Source organism: Tauraco erythrolophus, chromosome 1 (assembly GCF_009769465.1).
Source record: "Tauraco erythrolophus isolate bTauEry1 chromosome 1, bTauEry1.pri, whole genome shotgun sequence".
Lineage (NCBI taxonomy): Eukaryota > Metazoa > Chordata > Aves > Musophagiformes > Musophagidae > Tauraco > Tauraco erythrolophus.
Window position 1 is genome coordinate 75,535,292 of NC_141465.1, and position 14,376 is coordinate 75,549,667.

Sequence of the window (14,376 nt, forward strand, 5' to 3'; positions counted from 1 at the left end):
GTGGCCTGTATTAACCTCCTCAACATCACACAAACTGCTGCAACAAAGAATCCCGCTACTGGGGTCAAGTCTAATTGAAACTAGCTGAAGAAAGTTGGGTGTTTGATCCTAATGAGGCAATAGCTCGCTGATCATCAGAGCGCCTTCCAGCAAGAAATTTACAGTCGATGATTCCACCACCCATGGGAATGCAAAACACATATTTTTCCAGTCACATCCCTGCAAATATGATCGACTGTAGAGCGGAACCCCCCTCATGGGGCCGCTACTAGTCTGATCTGTGGCACAGAGCTAAGGCCCACCTCTGCATCCCTTTCCCGAGCCATGCTCTGCTCATCTCTTCCTCCTTGATACACATTCCTATCCCTCTAGCTCCTGCAGAATAATTTCACGTCATGAGTACTTAACCTGGTTCTGCCAGAATGATCTAACAAAGTATTACTAACTGTTTCTAGGCTAATATGTGTCATTTTAGCAGAACCAGAGCAGAAAGCAACTGCACACAAAAATCACACCTGCGTATCTGGAGGAGGGAAAAGGCAAGAGACCAAGGGAGGAACAGGCAGCGACAACAATTCCTTAATTTGGCTCAGCTCCATTTGATCTGATCACAGTCTCAGTAGCACTGCTAGTGAAAGGTGGAGCTTTTGTGAAGACTTCCAGGCACGGTTCTTTCTATCTATCTGGCTAGAATAACAATCTTGAGCTTGGGCTGAGTAAATCATGGGGAAAAAAGGGAACTTGAAATGCATTCTTTTTACAACTGCAGTGGTATGTTATACATAAGGCTCCAAAAAAGGAAAAGAAAACAAATCAAAACCAAAGATAAGCATATAACTCACATTCAGCAAAAAAATTGTCTATTTGGCAGCAGTGACAAGTTTAGAAGAAATAATGCATGATTCCAAAATACTACTTTTCAGTGCAATTCCTCACACAAAAATTCCTCAATTGCTTTCAGTGTACGCAAAAGAAAAAACGCTGTCAACATAAATAGTGGCAGAGAGCTGAAATTTTGAAGATGATCATCAACATGGCAGTGCAGTTTTCCAGACCACTAGGAGAAGGTTACGGATCAACCCTGGAACATGCAGTCTGTCTAATCCGCTTACATCCTCCAACATGGATTTAAAATTCACACTGACTCCAAACACCCAATTCCGCTACAGTGAACCACATCCAAGATTACAACTGGCCTTTTTGATTTGTTGCCACTAGCACAGGTTCCTACTCCGCGCTTTTTATTTACTAATATTTTTCAAACAGATTGCAGGCATACCAATAAAGATGTGCTTTCTGTGGCCACAAACCTGCTCTCTAAAGAGTACCCATTGACATGAAACACCTTCAAAAACAAGACAGATACAGTTTGGGTAAGTCAAGGAGATGCTGTGAGGGATCCTTGATGGGACTGCAGCAACTTCTATGCTCCACAGTCCTCAGTCCCCTCTAGAGGGAGTCCACTAGCTGCTCTAAGGAGCAGAGAACACTGTCCAGGACACTGCACAATCCTTTGACCTCATCCTGCCTCTGTTTCTTCGACTTCTCCTCTGAGGGAGCTGCATGATTTTGTGGAAGGGGTATCATTATCAGGTTTAGATTTCTTCAAAAGTTACATACCAGCAAGCCTTTTGCATTAACCTTGTCCTTGTTTGGCCTCAAACAGGCAGTTTTTACTGGAACTAAGACAAGTCTAACAACATATGTGGATTGAAACAATGACCTATTCACTAAGAATCACACTTAGGCACCACTTTGAGAAAATTATAAGGCTCAACTTCTGAAAGATTCATTCCAGAACTGCATATGTCACAATAGACAGAAGAGATCATCCTTTGAAAACTGAGCTGAACGTAAGCATATCCCATCACAGCAAGAGAAACCAATCTTCCCTGTACTGAAAAGATTTGTTAGCTCCACCATTTAAAATCTGAAAAATCAGACCTTAATCTAGTCTTACCAAGGACAAACTTCACATGGTCAGACTCTGCCACCTTCTCTGCTCATGCTGGAATGGAGGGAGTTAGGTTAGAAATACTCAAAAAATAAGCTTTTTTTTTTTTTTCAAAGCAGGAGTGTATTTGTTTCCCTGATGCAGCACAACAAGACATGAACAACCATGCCTGATTGCTCAATGCAATACTTTGTTTACGTATTTGACATCTCAGTTAAAATAGTTGTATGTCTTTTTTTTATTAAGATACACAGATACCTAGTACTGAAAGAAAATACTTGCAATAGAAAACATGAAAAGATTCTTCAACAATTGAACTCCTATTCTTTTCTTCTTAGCAAGAAAGAACATTTTATATGCCAGAAAAAAAAAAAAAATCTCAAATCAGAGCAGGGAATGCAATAGCAATTTGAGAATCACTACTTAAATCAACAATTCCTATCCTTACTCTACCTACAAAGTAATCCATTACTTCTCTATAGCAGTACCAGAGTACTTAACTTCCTATGCTAATAGGCCAATAAAAACTACAATCAAGGCTCCTCCTCACTTTTCTCTCATTCATCTTTTGTTTAGGGAACAGTGGCCTTAGAGTGTCTGTTCTTCTCCTTATGCCATTTGCTATGGAGGACATAACTTGTGGAAGGAAATAAAATGGTGCTTTACTTTCCCCCATAGGTGCATAAGAGAAGCAATGACCTAGCCCTACATATGCTATATATTACAAAGCCATTATGCTAGCTCTAAGTGTCTTTTTCTGTCTTTTTTTTTTTTCTGTTTTTTTAAACACCATATGGTACTATTTATCTTTGTGGGTACAAATAAAAATAAAGACTTCTTGAAACCACATTTGATTTATTCCTGACCACTGTAAAATCAGTAATAGAATACACTGTCAAACCACTGGCATGGAATGTGAATAATGTCTATTCTGCATTCTGACTTCCCTCTAACACAAACACACACGCATGCAACTATGTTAAAGAATGTGAGGCAAGAGTCATGCTGAAGTCGGGATTCACTGTATGCAGCCATTGCAAACACCAACTACCCAAGCAAGGTTTACAAATCCAAGTGTTATAGTATACGGTCTCAAGGCATTGACAATGATGGGCCAGAGGACACTGAAAGCTAGAAACACCCTAGAGGAAAAAAAGCACACTGTTCCAAAAAGCTGAAGTGAATTAGTATTCTGATGCAAGGTACTGCAACAGCTGGCCAGTTAACAGTACTACCTAGGTAACTAGCAGCTGCTGTCCGAAAGAACGAGGGAGTGTGGGAACAAAAGCATCAAAAAACATACTTAAAGCAAGGTGCTGACTCTTCCAGCATTTACTAGTTAGAAAGCGTTTTCAGAATTAGACCCTAAACTATTAAGGTTCTTCTTCAACATAGCAAATTAATTACTCATGAATCCACAATATTTTAAAGCTCTGTAGCTGAATATTCATATTATCCCAAAGTGCTTAGATCACTTCAAATGGGCACATGGGAAATTTGTGATGCTCAATTCATGGCTAGTTACTAATGCAGCAACATTTTGCATTAATGAAACTCCTGATGTGCATTAATTACTGTACTGGCTTGTAACACATTTTTGTGCCTATTAGTTTGCTAATATGTAGAATAAAAAAATAACATACGACTTGTGTGAGTAGGGAAATGTAAGCCACAGCTCATTTGAATTTAGAAAAAACAGAGTATATTAAGAAACCATGCAGTTTCTCACCAGTATCTCGTCTGTGAGAAGATGCTGTTAACAAAATGCATCAGCACATCTGAGTTCCTAGAAATGAACTTACCTTGGAGTCCCTAGAAATCGCTGTGATCTCAGTTGCTCAGCCACATACAAAGATGCTGCTGTTGCCAGTAGTTCTCTTCTTTCAAGATCTGTCAGCTTGTGTCCTAGTTTTCGAAAAGCAGTTAAAAAAAATTAGATACCAGAGACCAAAACAGATACAAAAAGTAACAACTACCAGTAAGACATTGTTCAGTCCTTACACATGAAACCTACACTTTTCCCCTAAATTAAGAGGGGGCTCAGCATAGCAGACGCTCTGAGTTTCAGAGTTTAAATTGCATGTTTTCATACAGATCAGCCCTACTGCTAACACTGGTATCTCTGTTAAAAACAATTTGACAACTGAAAGAAAAAAAACTGAACGATGCTGCAGCATCTTGTTTTCGTTACTGAAATGTCACTGGTTGACATATTGTGCCTCATGCTGGTAAGGAATCCATCTGTACATTAAAACTTACTCAAAATATACAGCATTCTTTCTCAGTACTTTACCTTGTAAAGGCTACAGATCTTCCAGGCAAAAGGGACAACACAACAGCATAGATCCCAGAAATAAGCACAAATAAAACTACTTGTCAGCCTTGGGTCACTTAGTGCCATTTGTGTAACCACTAGTTTGTGACTAACGGAGTCAAAGTCATGTTTGGCACTTCATATGCAGAAAATGGCTCAAAGTAGCCTACAATCTGAAGGCAGGCAAGCTGATAAAGGTTCGAACAAAAAGGTGGAAAACAAGGTGACTGAAAGCAGATTTTGTCTCAGTCCGGTCTTGTTCCTGAAAGTGAATTTAATTAAAAATTCAATTGTCAATTCAGCAGGCTAAAAGACAGAGCACAGTGACAGAACTTTGCTTGTCAGAACCTTTAGGTCAGAAACCGCACAACATAGATTTGGTATGAGAAGCTGGCAAAAAGGTGGCCAAGACTGGTGTCACCAGAGAAGCAGAAGAGTCAAAACTGATATGAGAGGAAGCAAAAGGACAAGTAAAATAGTCCAGTCCACAAGGCAGTAGCACAAAGTTAAAGCTGACATAGAAGACACAGAGTGCAAAGAGGAATTGTCATGGAGAAAGAGATGCAAACTTTAGAAGAGAGATTTTGCACAGATGAAAGAAAGGGTGTTTCAGAAGCCAGAGAAGAGGAAAAGCCAATAAAGTTTTAATAAAAAGACGAAAGGTAAGACAAAGATTTAGGTGAATGAAGTTACAACAGAGCTCTCAAAAAGTGCTTTGTGCAGCTGCTGTCTGCCTCAGCAGACCTTCACGTGTACACATCACAGCAAATACCAACATCCATGGCAAGTACAGATTGACATGAAGGGATGGGGGAAGAGGTTGGGAATGGGTTCAGAAGGCTGTATCGCCCTGACCAACTCTGCCCTGAGGGGCATGTTTGCTTCCAGCCCTGCAGCAGAGAAACAGTTACGCAGTTCCCTTCTCCGCCTCCACTCTCCCATCACCTCAGAACTACTGCATATAATTTAATTCACATTCCCAGTACTTATCACTAGTGAGTGATGATTTCTATCAGGCATAACATAAGACTAACATGATTCTCAGGAAAACCCAGAATGGAAACCTGTGAAAGGGACTGGAGCAGACTTTACAGTAACAAGTGCACAGTTTCAAACCAGGATGCCTTCTGCACAGGACCCATCCTTCCACTGGGCACAATAAAAACACGAATTGGTCAAGAGGCTGTTTAGCGTCCACATCAGCAATGCAATCGTGCCACAGTGATGGAAACACATTCATTAGAGCTCCAGCTAGCAGTACAAAGAAGCTGTCACAAGCCAAAAAATGTAAATTTAAAAATAACAAAAGCCAGTAAATCTGCATCAATTTATATTTAATTTAGTCCACATTAACGTATTCTGGCTAAAGATTACTGCAACTTCCTTTGCTCAGTGTTTATTATTTTTTATCTGCCTTGAAATGGAAACTATCTTTACTTTAACAAATGTATGCAGAAACACAAATGTTGAAAGGTTGAGGAACCAGCCTAAGAACCAAACTTGATCCTTCCTTTGCCAGTTACCAGAAAAACTGATTGCAAAGTAAAAGTCAAAAAACACTGAACTTTTGTACTACTTGTGTATATATGTAAACACATATATGTGTCTATATAAGCCTTATATAACTATACAATGTAATCTACTATCTGGCTCTGAAATGTGCCAGTTTTCCATTTGTTTACACACAGTGAAGCAGCTCTGAGATAATTTTTCCAAAATGCTGTATCTAAAATTGGTACTTTTTTTTTACCTGTCTCAACCAAAGATACATCAGAAAATCCATCCTAAAACCTTTGCTTTCCAGTTACTCTGCCTAATAGCCATGACAAAAGCATGGGACCAAAACTGCATGTTCCCACCTGCTCCAACACACACTGCTACTCTATGAACTCATATAAAGGAATAAGGTAAAACTAGAAAGATCCCAATTTGAAGGTTTTACTGCATGACCTTCATCTTGGATGAAATCAATAACTGCTTTTGCACTTGCTGTGCTGCAAAAACTATTTTCTCCCTGTACCTTCAATAAAAATCAAACTCCAAACAGTGAACAAAGGTCAATAATTTGAAAGAGGTTAACAACCCATCAAGAGTTACGTTCACCTCTTCATTACCACAAACATGAAAAAACGTTTATCCACTTCCTCTGTTTGTCACTATTTGCATTAGTTGTGGCACAGCAGAAAACCATTCATGACTAGTATCCAACGTGGGCAATTTGTATTTATTTTCCTAAGTCTCAGACATAATATAAACTGTTAACAAGACATACCAAAATTAGGTTTTGGTCTTTGGTTCTTTGTCACTAAAAGATACAATTCTACTACAGAATGTCCTTAGCATAATTTTGGAGACACTTCAGAAGCTTGATTAAAGGCTGCTTCCTAAGGATGGCAATTTACCTTTATTATACAAGACAGACTGCCTTCGTTCTCTGAACTCTAGCCCCATTTCCCTTGCCTTCTGCTCTTGCTCTGCTGCTACACTCAGCAGAATTTTAAGCAGTTTTAAAGTTACATTTTCAATTCCATTACTATATTTGGAAACACACAAATGCACTAGATAGCAATACCTTTGTTTCACTTCAAGTCTTATTTTACCTTACAAGCAACCCTTCAGGATTTCAATCGGATGTCTTGAGATGTAAGTTAATATTCACCACCAATAAAGACATAACACCACAGTCTTTCATGTTTACCATGCAGAAGATCGATGTGAAAAGTAACAAAGCCGCCTCTGGGGCATTTGTCCAAGTACTGCCTTGATAAGGAGTGAAATGAGTAAGTAGCACAGGTTCTCCAGTTCCCAACATGGGAAGTTCTGTCATTGCTCTTTCCTACTATCATCGCTGCAGACTCCTGGGCTACATGGAGATTGCATCTCTGCCATAAAATGTAAATCAGCTCCTAAATTTCTCTCCTCAACCTGAGATATACTTCCACATTCTCACTATCATCACTGAACTGAATTATGTAAGGTGAATATAAAACAGGATTAATGGCTATAAAATTAAATCAAAACTGAAGGAGTGGAAGCACTATTGTTCATATTATTTAAAACTAGACTGCATGCATCTGTTACTACTAAATGACAGAACCCTGGTCGGAAGGAAGACAAGGAAGACTTATTTCTCCCTCGTTTCCCTGATGTTATGATTGCTTAAATCAATATTATCCCAGTATCCCCCAAGCTGAGTCAAAAAGGTTCATGCAATTACTTTACATAACCAACTTCAAATTAAATTACATAAAAGGTCATTTTTCCCATAACAGTCTCATTTGCATTTTGTCCTAGAAATGTTTCCTACTATCAATTACTGGAGGGGAAAAAAAAAGAAAAACACAACACAAAACAAACAAGCCCTTGTTGCCCGAGTCTGTTACTTAATACTTAAAAAGTGACTTGTTTTCTGATTGGGAAGAATAAAAGCAAAGCAAACAGTAAAATGGGTAAGATAGAAAGTACAATGCATAATTTAGGTCCACACCAATGAAGGCAATGTCTTCTTGGCTTCTTCAACCATCAGACAGAAGAAAGTCAAGTAAGCTGTTAAGTCAATTTTTATAATCCAGTAGCTTCACCAAAAGAAGACAAAGATTAGATTCCTGTGTGGAGAAGATGAATGGAATTAATAACAACCATCCTCTCCCTTTCTGTAACACAGCCAGGGGAAGCTGCATTTCCCCCTCCAACTAATAACAAAAGTCTCCAGACAAATTTAAAAGTCGTATCTACAGTCTCAATTCACCCAAAAAGCGCTTTTGTTCATAACAGAATCATGGAATGACTGAGGTTGAAGGGACCTTAGATGGTCTTTAGTTTATTCAGAGTTCCCTCCCTCCCCACCGAGCAATCAACATCAAATTCAGATCAGGTTGCTCAGAGGGTTTGTGCAATCAGGTCTCAAAAATCTCCCACCGAAAAGCCTGACTCTGTCTTCTTGGGAACTCCCTCAGAGGCATGAGAAGACTGCCATTAGGTCCACCCTAAGCTTTCTTGTTTCCAGCCTAAACAAGTCTGGTTCCCCCAGGCTCTCCTCACAGGTCCTGTGTTCCAAACCCACCACAATCCTGGTGGGTCTTCACTAGGCCTACTGAAGTCTATTGACATCTTACATGCGTGAGGGTGTTAAAACTGGACACAGTATTCCAAGGGTGCTTTAACAAGTGTTGAGTAAAGTGGAGTAATCAATCCCTTCAATCCATACAACTATAATAAACACAATGTATCTAAAAGCCTTCACCTCATACACAGCCTCTGCAGCCAATACACAATTGCAAGAGAGGGAGACGTTTCCTCTTTCTTCCCTTCTGTATCAGAAATCATGTTAACATAAAGGATTGTCCATCAGAACTTCTGTTCTTCCTCTCCACCCAAGTGAGGTAAACATGCTAAAAGAGGGGGCAAATAAAGGATTGTTTTTCCTTTCCTCCCTGTGTTTTGGCATGGCTTTTGCAATAACCTCCTGCAAAACGCCTCATTTCTTTGTTTACCAAGCATTTGAGATGTCATTTAAAAACAAGGAAGAGTAGACCATTAAAAAAAAAGTCTCAGCATTCAAACAGATATCCAGGAAGAGACAAATTAACTATGAAACAGACTGAACCACAAAGAATGATTGAATGGATAGGGTACTAACATAAGGATCCTTGAGTTTCATTTGTTCTTTGTCAAGGACTCCTCTTAAATCTCTGTGAAAACAGAGATACTTTATGTGCCTATAAAATAGAGATAATAGACAGTATATTCCTTTCTCAGTAGGCAGGTTAGGAAGTACAGAGGCAACCCAGGCTGCTTGGAAGTCGTGGAAGGACAGCTCGTCTGACAATACTCCAATAGCATGGGCTACTGCTGCATGCTTGGCAAACGTTTTTATTCTGTGAACAAAGCACTTGGAGGCCACTCTAAGACAGATGTATTTGTGTCATCTGACCTAATCAGTGTCCCTGCACCCACCCTCTGATCCACACACCTCTCAAAACATGCATGTATGCCAGAGCAATAACCCACTCCAGCTGACCCACTGCCAGGCAGCATTCTAGCCATCCCTCCCTCATATAGACAACAAAAGGTACGACAGCAGCTGTTTTCCCACACTAATCATGCCCTGAGCAAACTTAGTTTCGGCACAGCAATATTTTAAAATAACTTGCAATAAACAAACTGGTTTTGTTAATGAACACTTATTTAAAGAAAGGAAGAAAAAGAGTTAAACCCTAATTATGAAAATTACTTAACATTTCTGTTTAATTTTCCTGATGTAATTTGAAGTGGGCATCACAGGTTAATGGAAAAGCTGACAAGATATTTCTAATTAATTTTTTTCTTAACTTATGGTAAAAGCCTTCAAATAAAGGGCTTATAAAGAAACCATTGAAAATGAGACTGGAAAACAAAGCATCGCTTAAGACTAAAGTTAATATTTATATTTGAAGAAAAATGCACATAAGAAATGGGCCAGTACTTCATGCAGTCACCAGAAAGAACACAGCTGACATTCATTATTTACCACCAATGTAGACCAAGAATCACAATTGTGTAGCTTACAAAAGAAACATACTGGATTGTGTACAAGCATTAACATTGCACTCATCTGCACTGAAATCTTCTTTCTTAAGTTTTCCAAATTTAAAATACTTCTTGTTTCTACTGTTAATAATGGCACCTATTTCTAGGTATTTCCAAATCCACTTTGGCTACATGTTGCTCTAACTTTTCAGGTTATAGAATCATAGAATGGTTAGGGTTGGAAGGGACCTCAAAGATCATCTAGTTCCAACCCCCCTGCCATGGGCAGGGAAACCCTCCACTACACAAGGTTGGCCAAAGCCTCACCCAACCTGGCCTTGAACACTTCCAGGAATGGGGGACCTACAACTTCTCTGGGCAACCTGTTCCAGTGCCTCACCACCCTCACAGTGAAAAATTTCTCCCTTATATCTAATCTAAATCTCCCCTCTTTCAATTTAAAGTCATTACCCCTTATCCTATCACTATATGCCCTTGTAAAAAAGTCTCTCTCCAGCTTTCCTGTAGGCCCCCTTTAGGTACTGGAAGGCTGCTAGAAGATCACCCCGGAGCCTTCTCTTCTCCAGGCTGAACAGCCCCAACTCTCTCAGCCTGTCTTCATAGCAGAGGTGTTCCAGACCTCGGATCATCTTTGTGGCCCTCCTCTGGACTCATTCCAGTAGCTCCATGTCCTTCTTGTGTTGGGGACTCCAGAGCTGAACACAGTATTCTAGGTGGGGTCTCATGAGAGCAGAGTAAAGGGGCAGAATCACCTCCCTCGACCTACTGGCCACGCTCCTTTTGATGCAGCCCAGGATACGGTTGGCTTTCTGGGCTGCCAGCGCACATTGCCGGCTCATGTTGAGCTTCTCATCCACCAGCACTCCCAAGTCCTTTTCCTCAGGGCTGCTCTCAATCCATTCTCCGCCCAGCCTGTACTTGTGCTTGGGATTGCCCCGACCCACGTGCAGGACACCTTGCACTTGGCCTTGTTGAACTTCATTAGGTTCTCACAGGCCCACCTCTCCAGCCCGTCAAGGTCCCTCTGGATGGCATCTCTTCCCTCCAGCATGTCCACAACACCACACAGCTTGGTGTCATCTGCAAACTTGCTGAGGGTGCACTCAATCCCGCCATCCCAGTTTTGTTGTTTGTTTTTTTTTTTTTTCACAGCTACACATCTTTTATAAACAATATTAAGATAAGTGAAGCTACTTAATTTTCAAATCCCCCTAGCAAAGTTTACCCTGGGTATTTATAGAAAAAGTTTAGCTGAAGTGAGTAGGGGATTTACACCGCTTAAATTAATTCACCTTTGTTTCTCTTGCTGAGCATCTACTCTTCATCTGTCTACCACCCTTGCTTGCCTGCAACAGTTCGCATTAGAGTCTTTGCATTTGCAGAAATATTTTTCAATAGGTACTTAAAAAACTATCCTCTAATTCAACTCACCAGTTGTTTTTTTTAAGCCGGAAGGGTCTGATCCAGAGCAAACTACTAAGCTTTGAATCAGTAATTGTGAGTAAGTACTCTTGACTTGAAATGCAATTGCTTTGTAATAGTTATATCTGCATTATTTTATCATTAAGAATGCTAATGCATACTTGTATTTAATACCTGGAAGGAGAAGAGTGAGACTTTTCATACAGCAGGAACAAAGTCTAGTCATTTCATGTGTCCCATTCATTAGTTTCTATTATGAACTGTCACAATATCTCTTCTTGTGCCTTCTGGTGTCTAGAGTAACGGCTTATCTTTAAGACTGTTAGTACGGTATTACTGTTTACCTCAGACTGCGACACTAATCAGCCATTTGCACCTGTGTGTACGTGCACACAAACACATGCATATGCAGTTCAAGTCAAATGACCCCAAAACAAATTTCTTATCATCCTGCAATTTGTGGACTAATAAGTAATTAAGTGATTTTACATTGCAACATTAACCTGTATATAACATTAAAACAAGAATAAAAGAACAAAAGACAAGAGTGCCTTTCCATAACCAAAAATACAGAGCAAGGGGTCTTCTCTCAGATCAGAAACACCTGTCCCAGCTTATTACAAGTGACCAAGGGCCCCAACAGACACATTATCAAAAATAAGAGTAGAACAGTTTATATTTTTATTGTTCATAGTTATGTGTCAAGGGAGGCTGCCTTTTCATAACACAGTATAAACCTGTCTAATATCTTGCATCCTTGCCTTTCTCCTCCATTCTCGTCTCCCCATTCCTAGCCTGCTACTCACTTTACACACCTGCTGAAGTTCACCAGACTCCTTCACGAACTAAAGTCAATCCAAGAACACTCAAAAAAACTACCTGAACCAAAGCAGCAAGAATAAAAAAAAAACACAAACAGTTTTCTGGTGGTTTAGGGAACTGAATCCACCCAGAAAAAAAGACTGAAAAGTCCCAAAACTGTCAAAAGGACAGGACATGGGATTTCACGTGAAAGTGTCAGGGAAGTGAGACAGACCAGCTAATAAGCAGCACTGAGACTTCAGAGCAGATTAGAGTATCCTCCAGTCTATGCTGGATGAAAGCCAGCTGAGTTACCTGAAGATTAGTTAAGCACACCTTAGCAAAGAAGACAAAGGAACATTTGAGCTTCAACCATCACAAGCTTACTGCCACCCAAGGTGACTAAGTCCTATTGCTTTGCTTGCAGTCAGGAGCCAGTAACAATCTGGATACATTAATTCCATGTGTAGGACTGCATCACGTAGAGTTGCCAATTACATCATGATAGACAGTTGTTCTGTGGAGCAATATTCTTTGCACCAAACTCACACACTGTAGTCCTGACATTAGAAAAATCTGTTCTGCCTCTTAATGAGGCTAGAATTTGGCAAGGTGCCAGTCACATCCAGTGACTGCTAGTCCAGCAGTGTCGTCTCCAAAGGGGAATGAAGATTCTGCCACATTGGATTAATGATGAATGGAGGAGAAAGGAATCTCCATAGGATTCATAAAGGACCCATGAATGATGAGCTATCAACATTGTCTTTTTTTTTTTAGATAGGAAGAGGTTCAGCCTTATGAATGCCAGCTGAGGTGTGAGGTCTGTATGGAAGGACACATCTACAGAAGATTGGCTGAGAGAGAAGACAACCTTTTAAAATCTGACCCTTAGAAAAGAAACCAAATCTCTTTGTTTACTTACATTTCTCCACCAATTGTTGGTACATATTTTTGAAACTGAGCTGCTCGTGATGTTGTAAAGAAACATTTGAATCTGTGTTTATGTTAACCTAGTGCACAAGATGTTAATGTCAAGGTGATGCCCATAACTGTGTGTAGTATTAAGACCAGGCTACTAAAATACTCTGAATAAAATGCCAGATCCTCCAGACAATGCTATAGTGAATACAATGGGTGCCAAAAGGTGATTCTAAAGATGCTGCACAAACTCACTGGAGAAGCAACAGTGTTGAGTAAAAAGAAATCTTATCGTCAGTTAACAGTAGTAGCACTGTCTGTAATGAAGCACAATAGCATGGTAGAGTTGAATTGATGTTTATTTTACATATTTCATATCACCTACAGATTGTTTTTCTTGACTTCGGATGTACTTGATTTACTATTTTGTCACTAGAAACATGCGTTTTGCTTTCTTGAAAGTAAAGAAAGTACCTGTTCCAATTATATTATGTGTTATTCAAAAGCTAATTGCATGTATGCATAGATGCATTTGAAACAAAATGTAAAGTCTGATTGGGGAACGTGTCAGTCTATAAATATAAAGGAAAAATAACCAGAAACAACAACAAATAATGAAGAAAAAAAAAGAAACATTCCCAAATGAAACAAACCTTTAAAACCATCAGGATAGACTTCGGGAAGGAATTTAGTGCTGATATCTCCTTGAACAAAGCGTGGATGGATGATCACTTCTCGCAGTAAAGAAATATTGTGAGCCACACCTGAAAACAAAACGTCAATATAAAATCAGGTAAACATATTAATCACAAATTACAGTAGGAAACAACTTATAAAAGTATGAGCTCTTATCTCTGTAGAATAAATACTTGTTCACAACTTAAAAGACTATAGTACTGATGTAATCAATGTAGATTTACCAGTTTTGTTCCACTCCTGCCTCAAGATACCCTCCTTAAGCACACAGTTCAAGAAGTAAATCTTCCAAATCTTCACCTCACCAAGCCTAATCCAAACACCTAGTTAAGTCAATGACAGCAAACAAGAGCAAGAGACTTTTGGTTCAGTCCTAGCAGATGCAGGCAAGACCAGAGCCACCTCCTTGAAATGACAGATTAGCCACGACTAAGTACCAGCTCAATTCCAGTGAACCCTGGCCCACCTTGTCAACCTCACACCTTATACACGCATATCTTCTACAGGAGAGTATGCCAATATTACACCCTTATAACAGTAATGAAAGACAGTAAAAAGTTATCACATATATAATTTTAAACATTTTTATCATTTGTAAGTCATAAAAGACTCCTGTGCAACTTACAAAACAAAGAAATCTACCGCTTGTTCCATGTATACCTTTATAATACTTTGCCTAGCCAATTCTTTTATTGAATGCCCTGTTCCCCCCTTCAACACCATCCCATGATTCCATGATTCT

The 14,376-nt window shown here is 39.5% G+C and overlaps 1 protein-coding gene across 1 annotated transcript in view; it reads right to left on the bottom strand.

The window, feature by feature from the left end:
- PCCA (propionyl-CoA carboxylase subunit alpha) overlaps positions 1–14,376 on the bottom strand; it is a 321,041-nt gene that overhangs the window by 139,383 nt on the left and 167,282 nt on the right. The window contains exons 17-18 of the mRNA XM_086611055.1: positions 13,592–13,702; positions 3,757–3,859 (exon numbers count right to left, since the gene is read on the bottom strand). Of these exons, the coding sequence (XP_086467181.1) occupies positions 3,757–3,859; positions 13,592–13,702 (214 nt within the window). The remainder of the gene's footprint in view (positions 1–3,756; positions 3,860–13,591; positions 13,703–14,376) is intronic.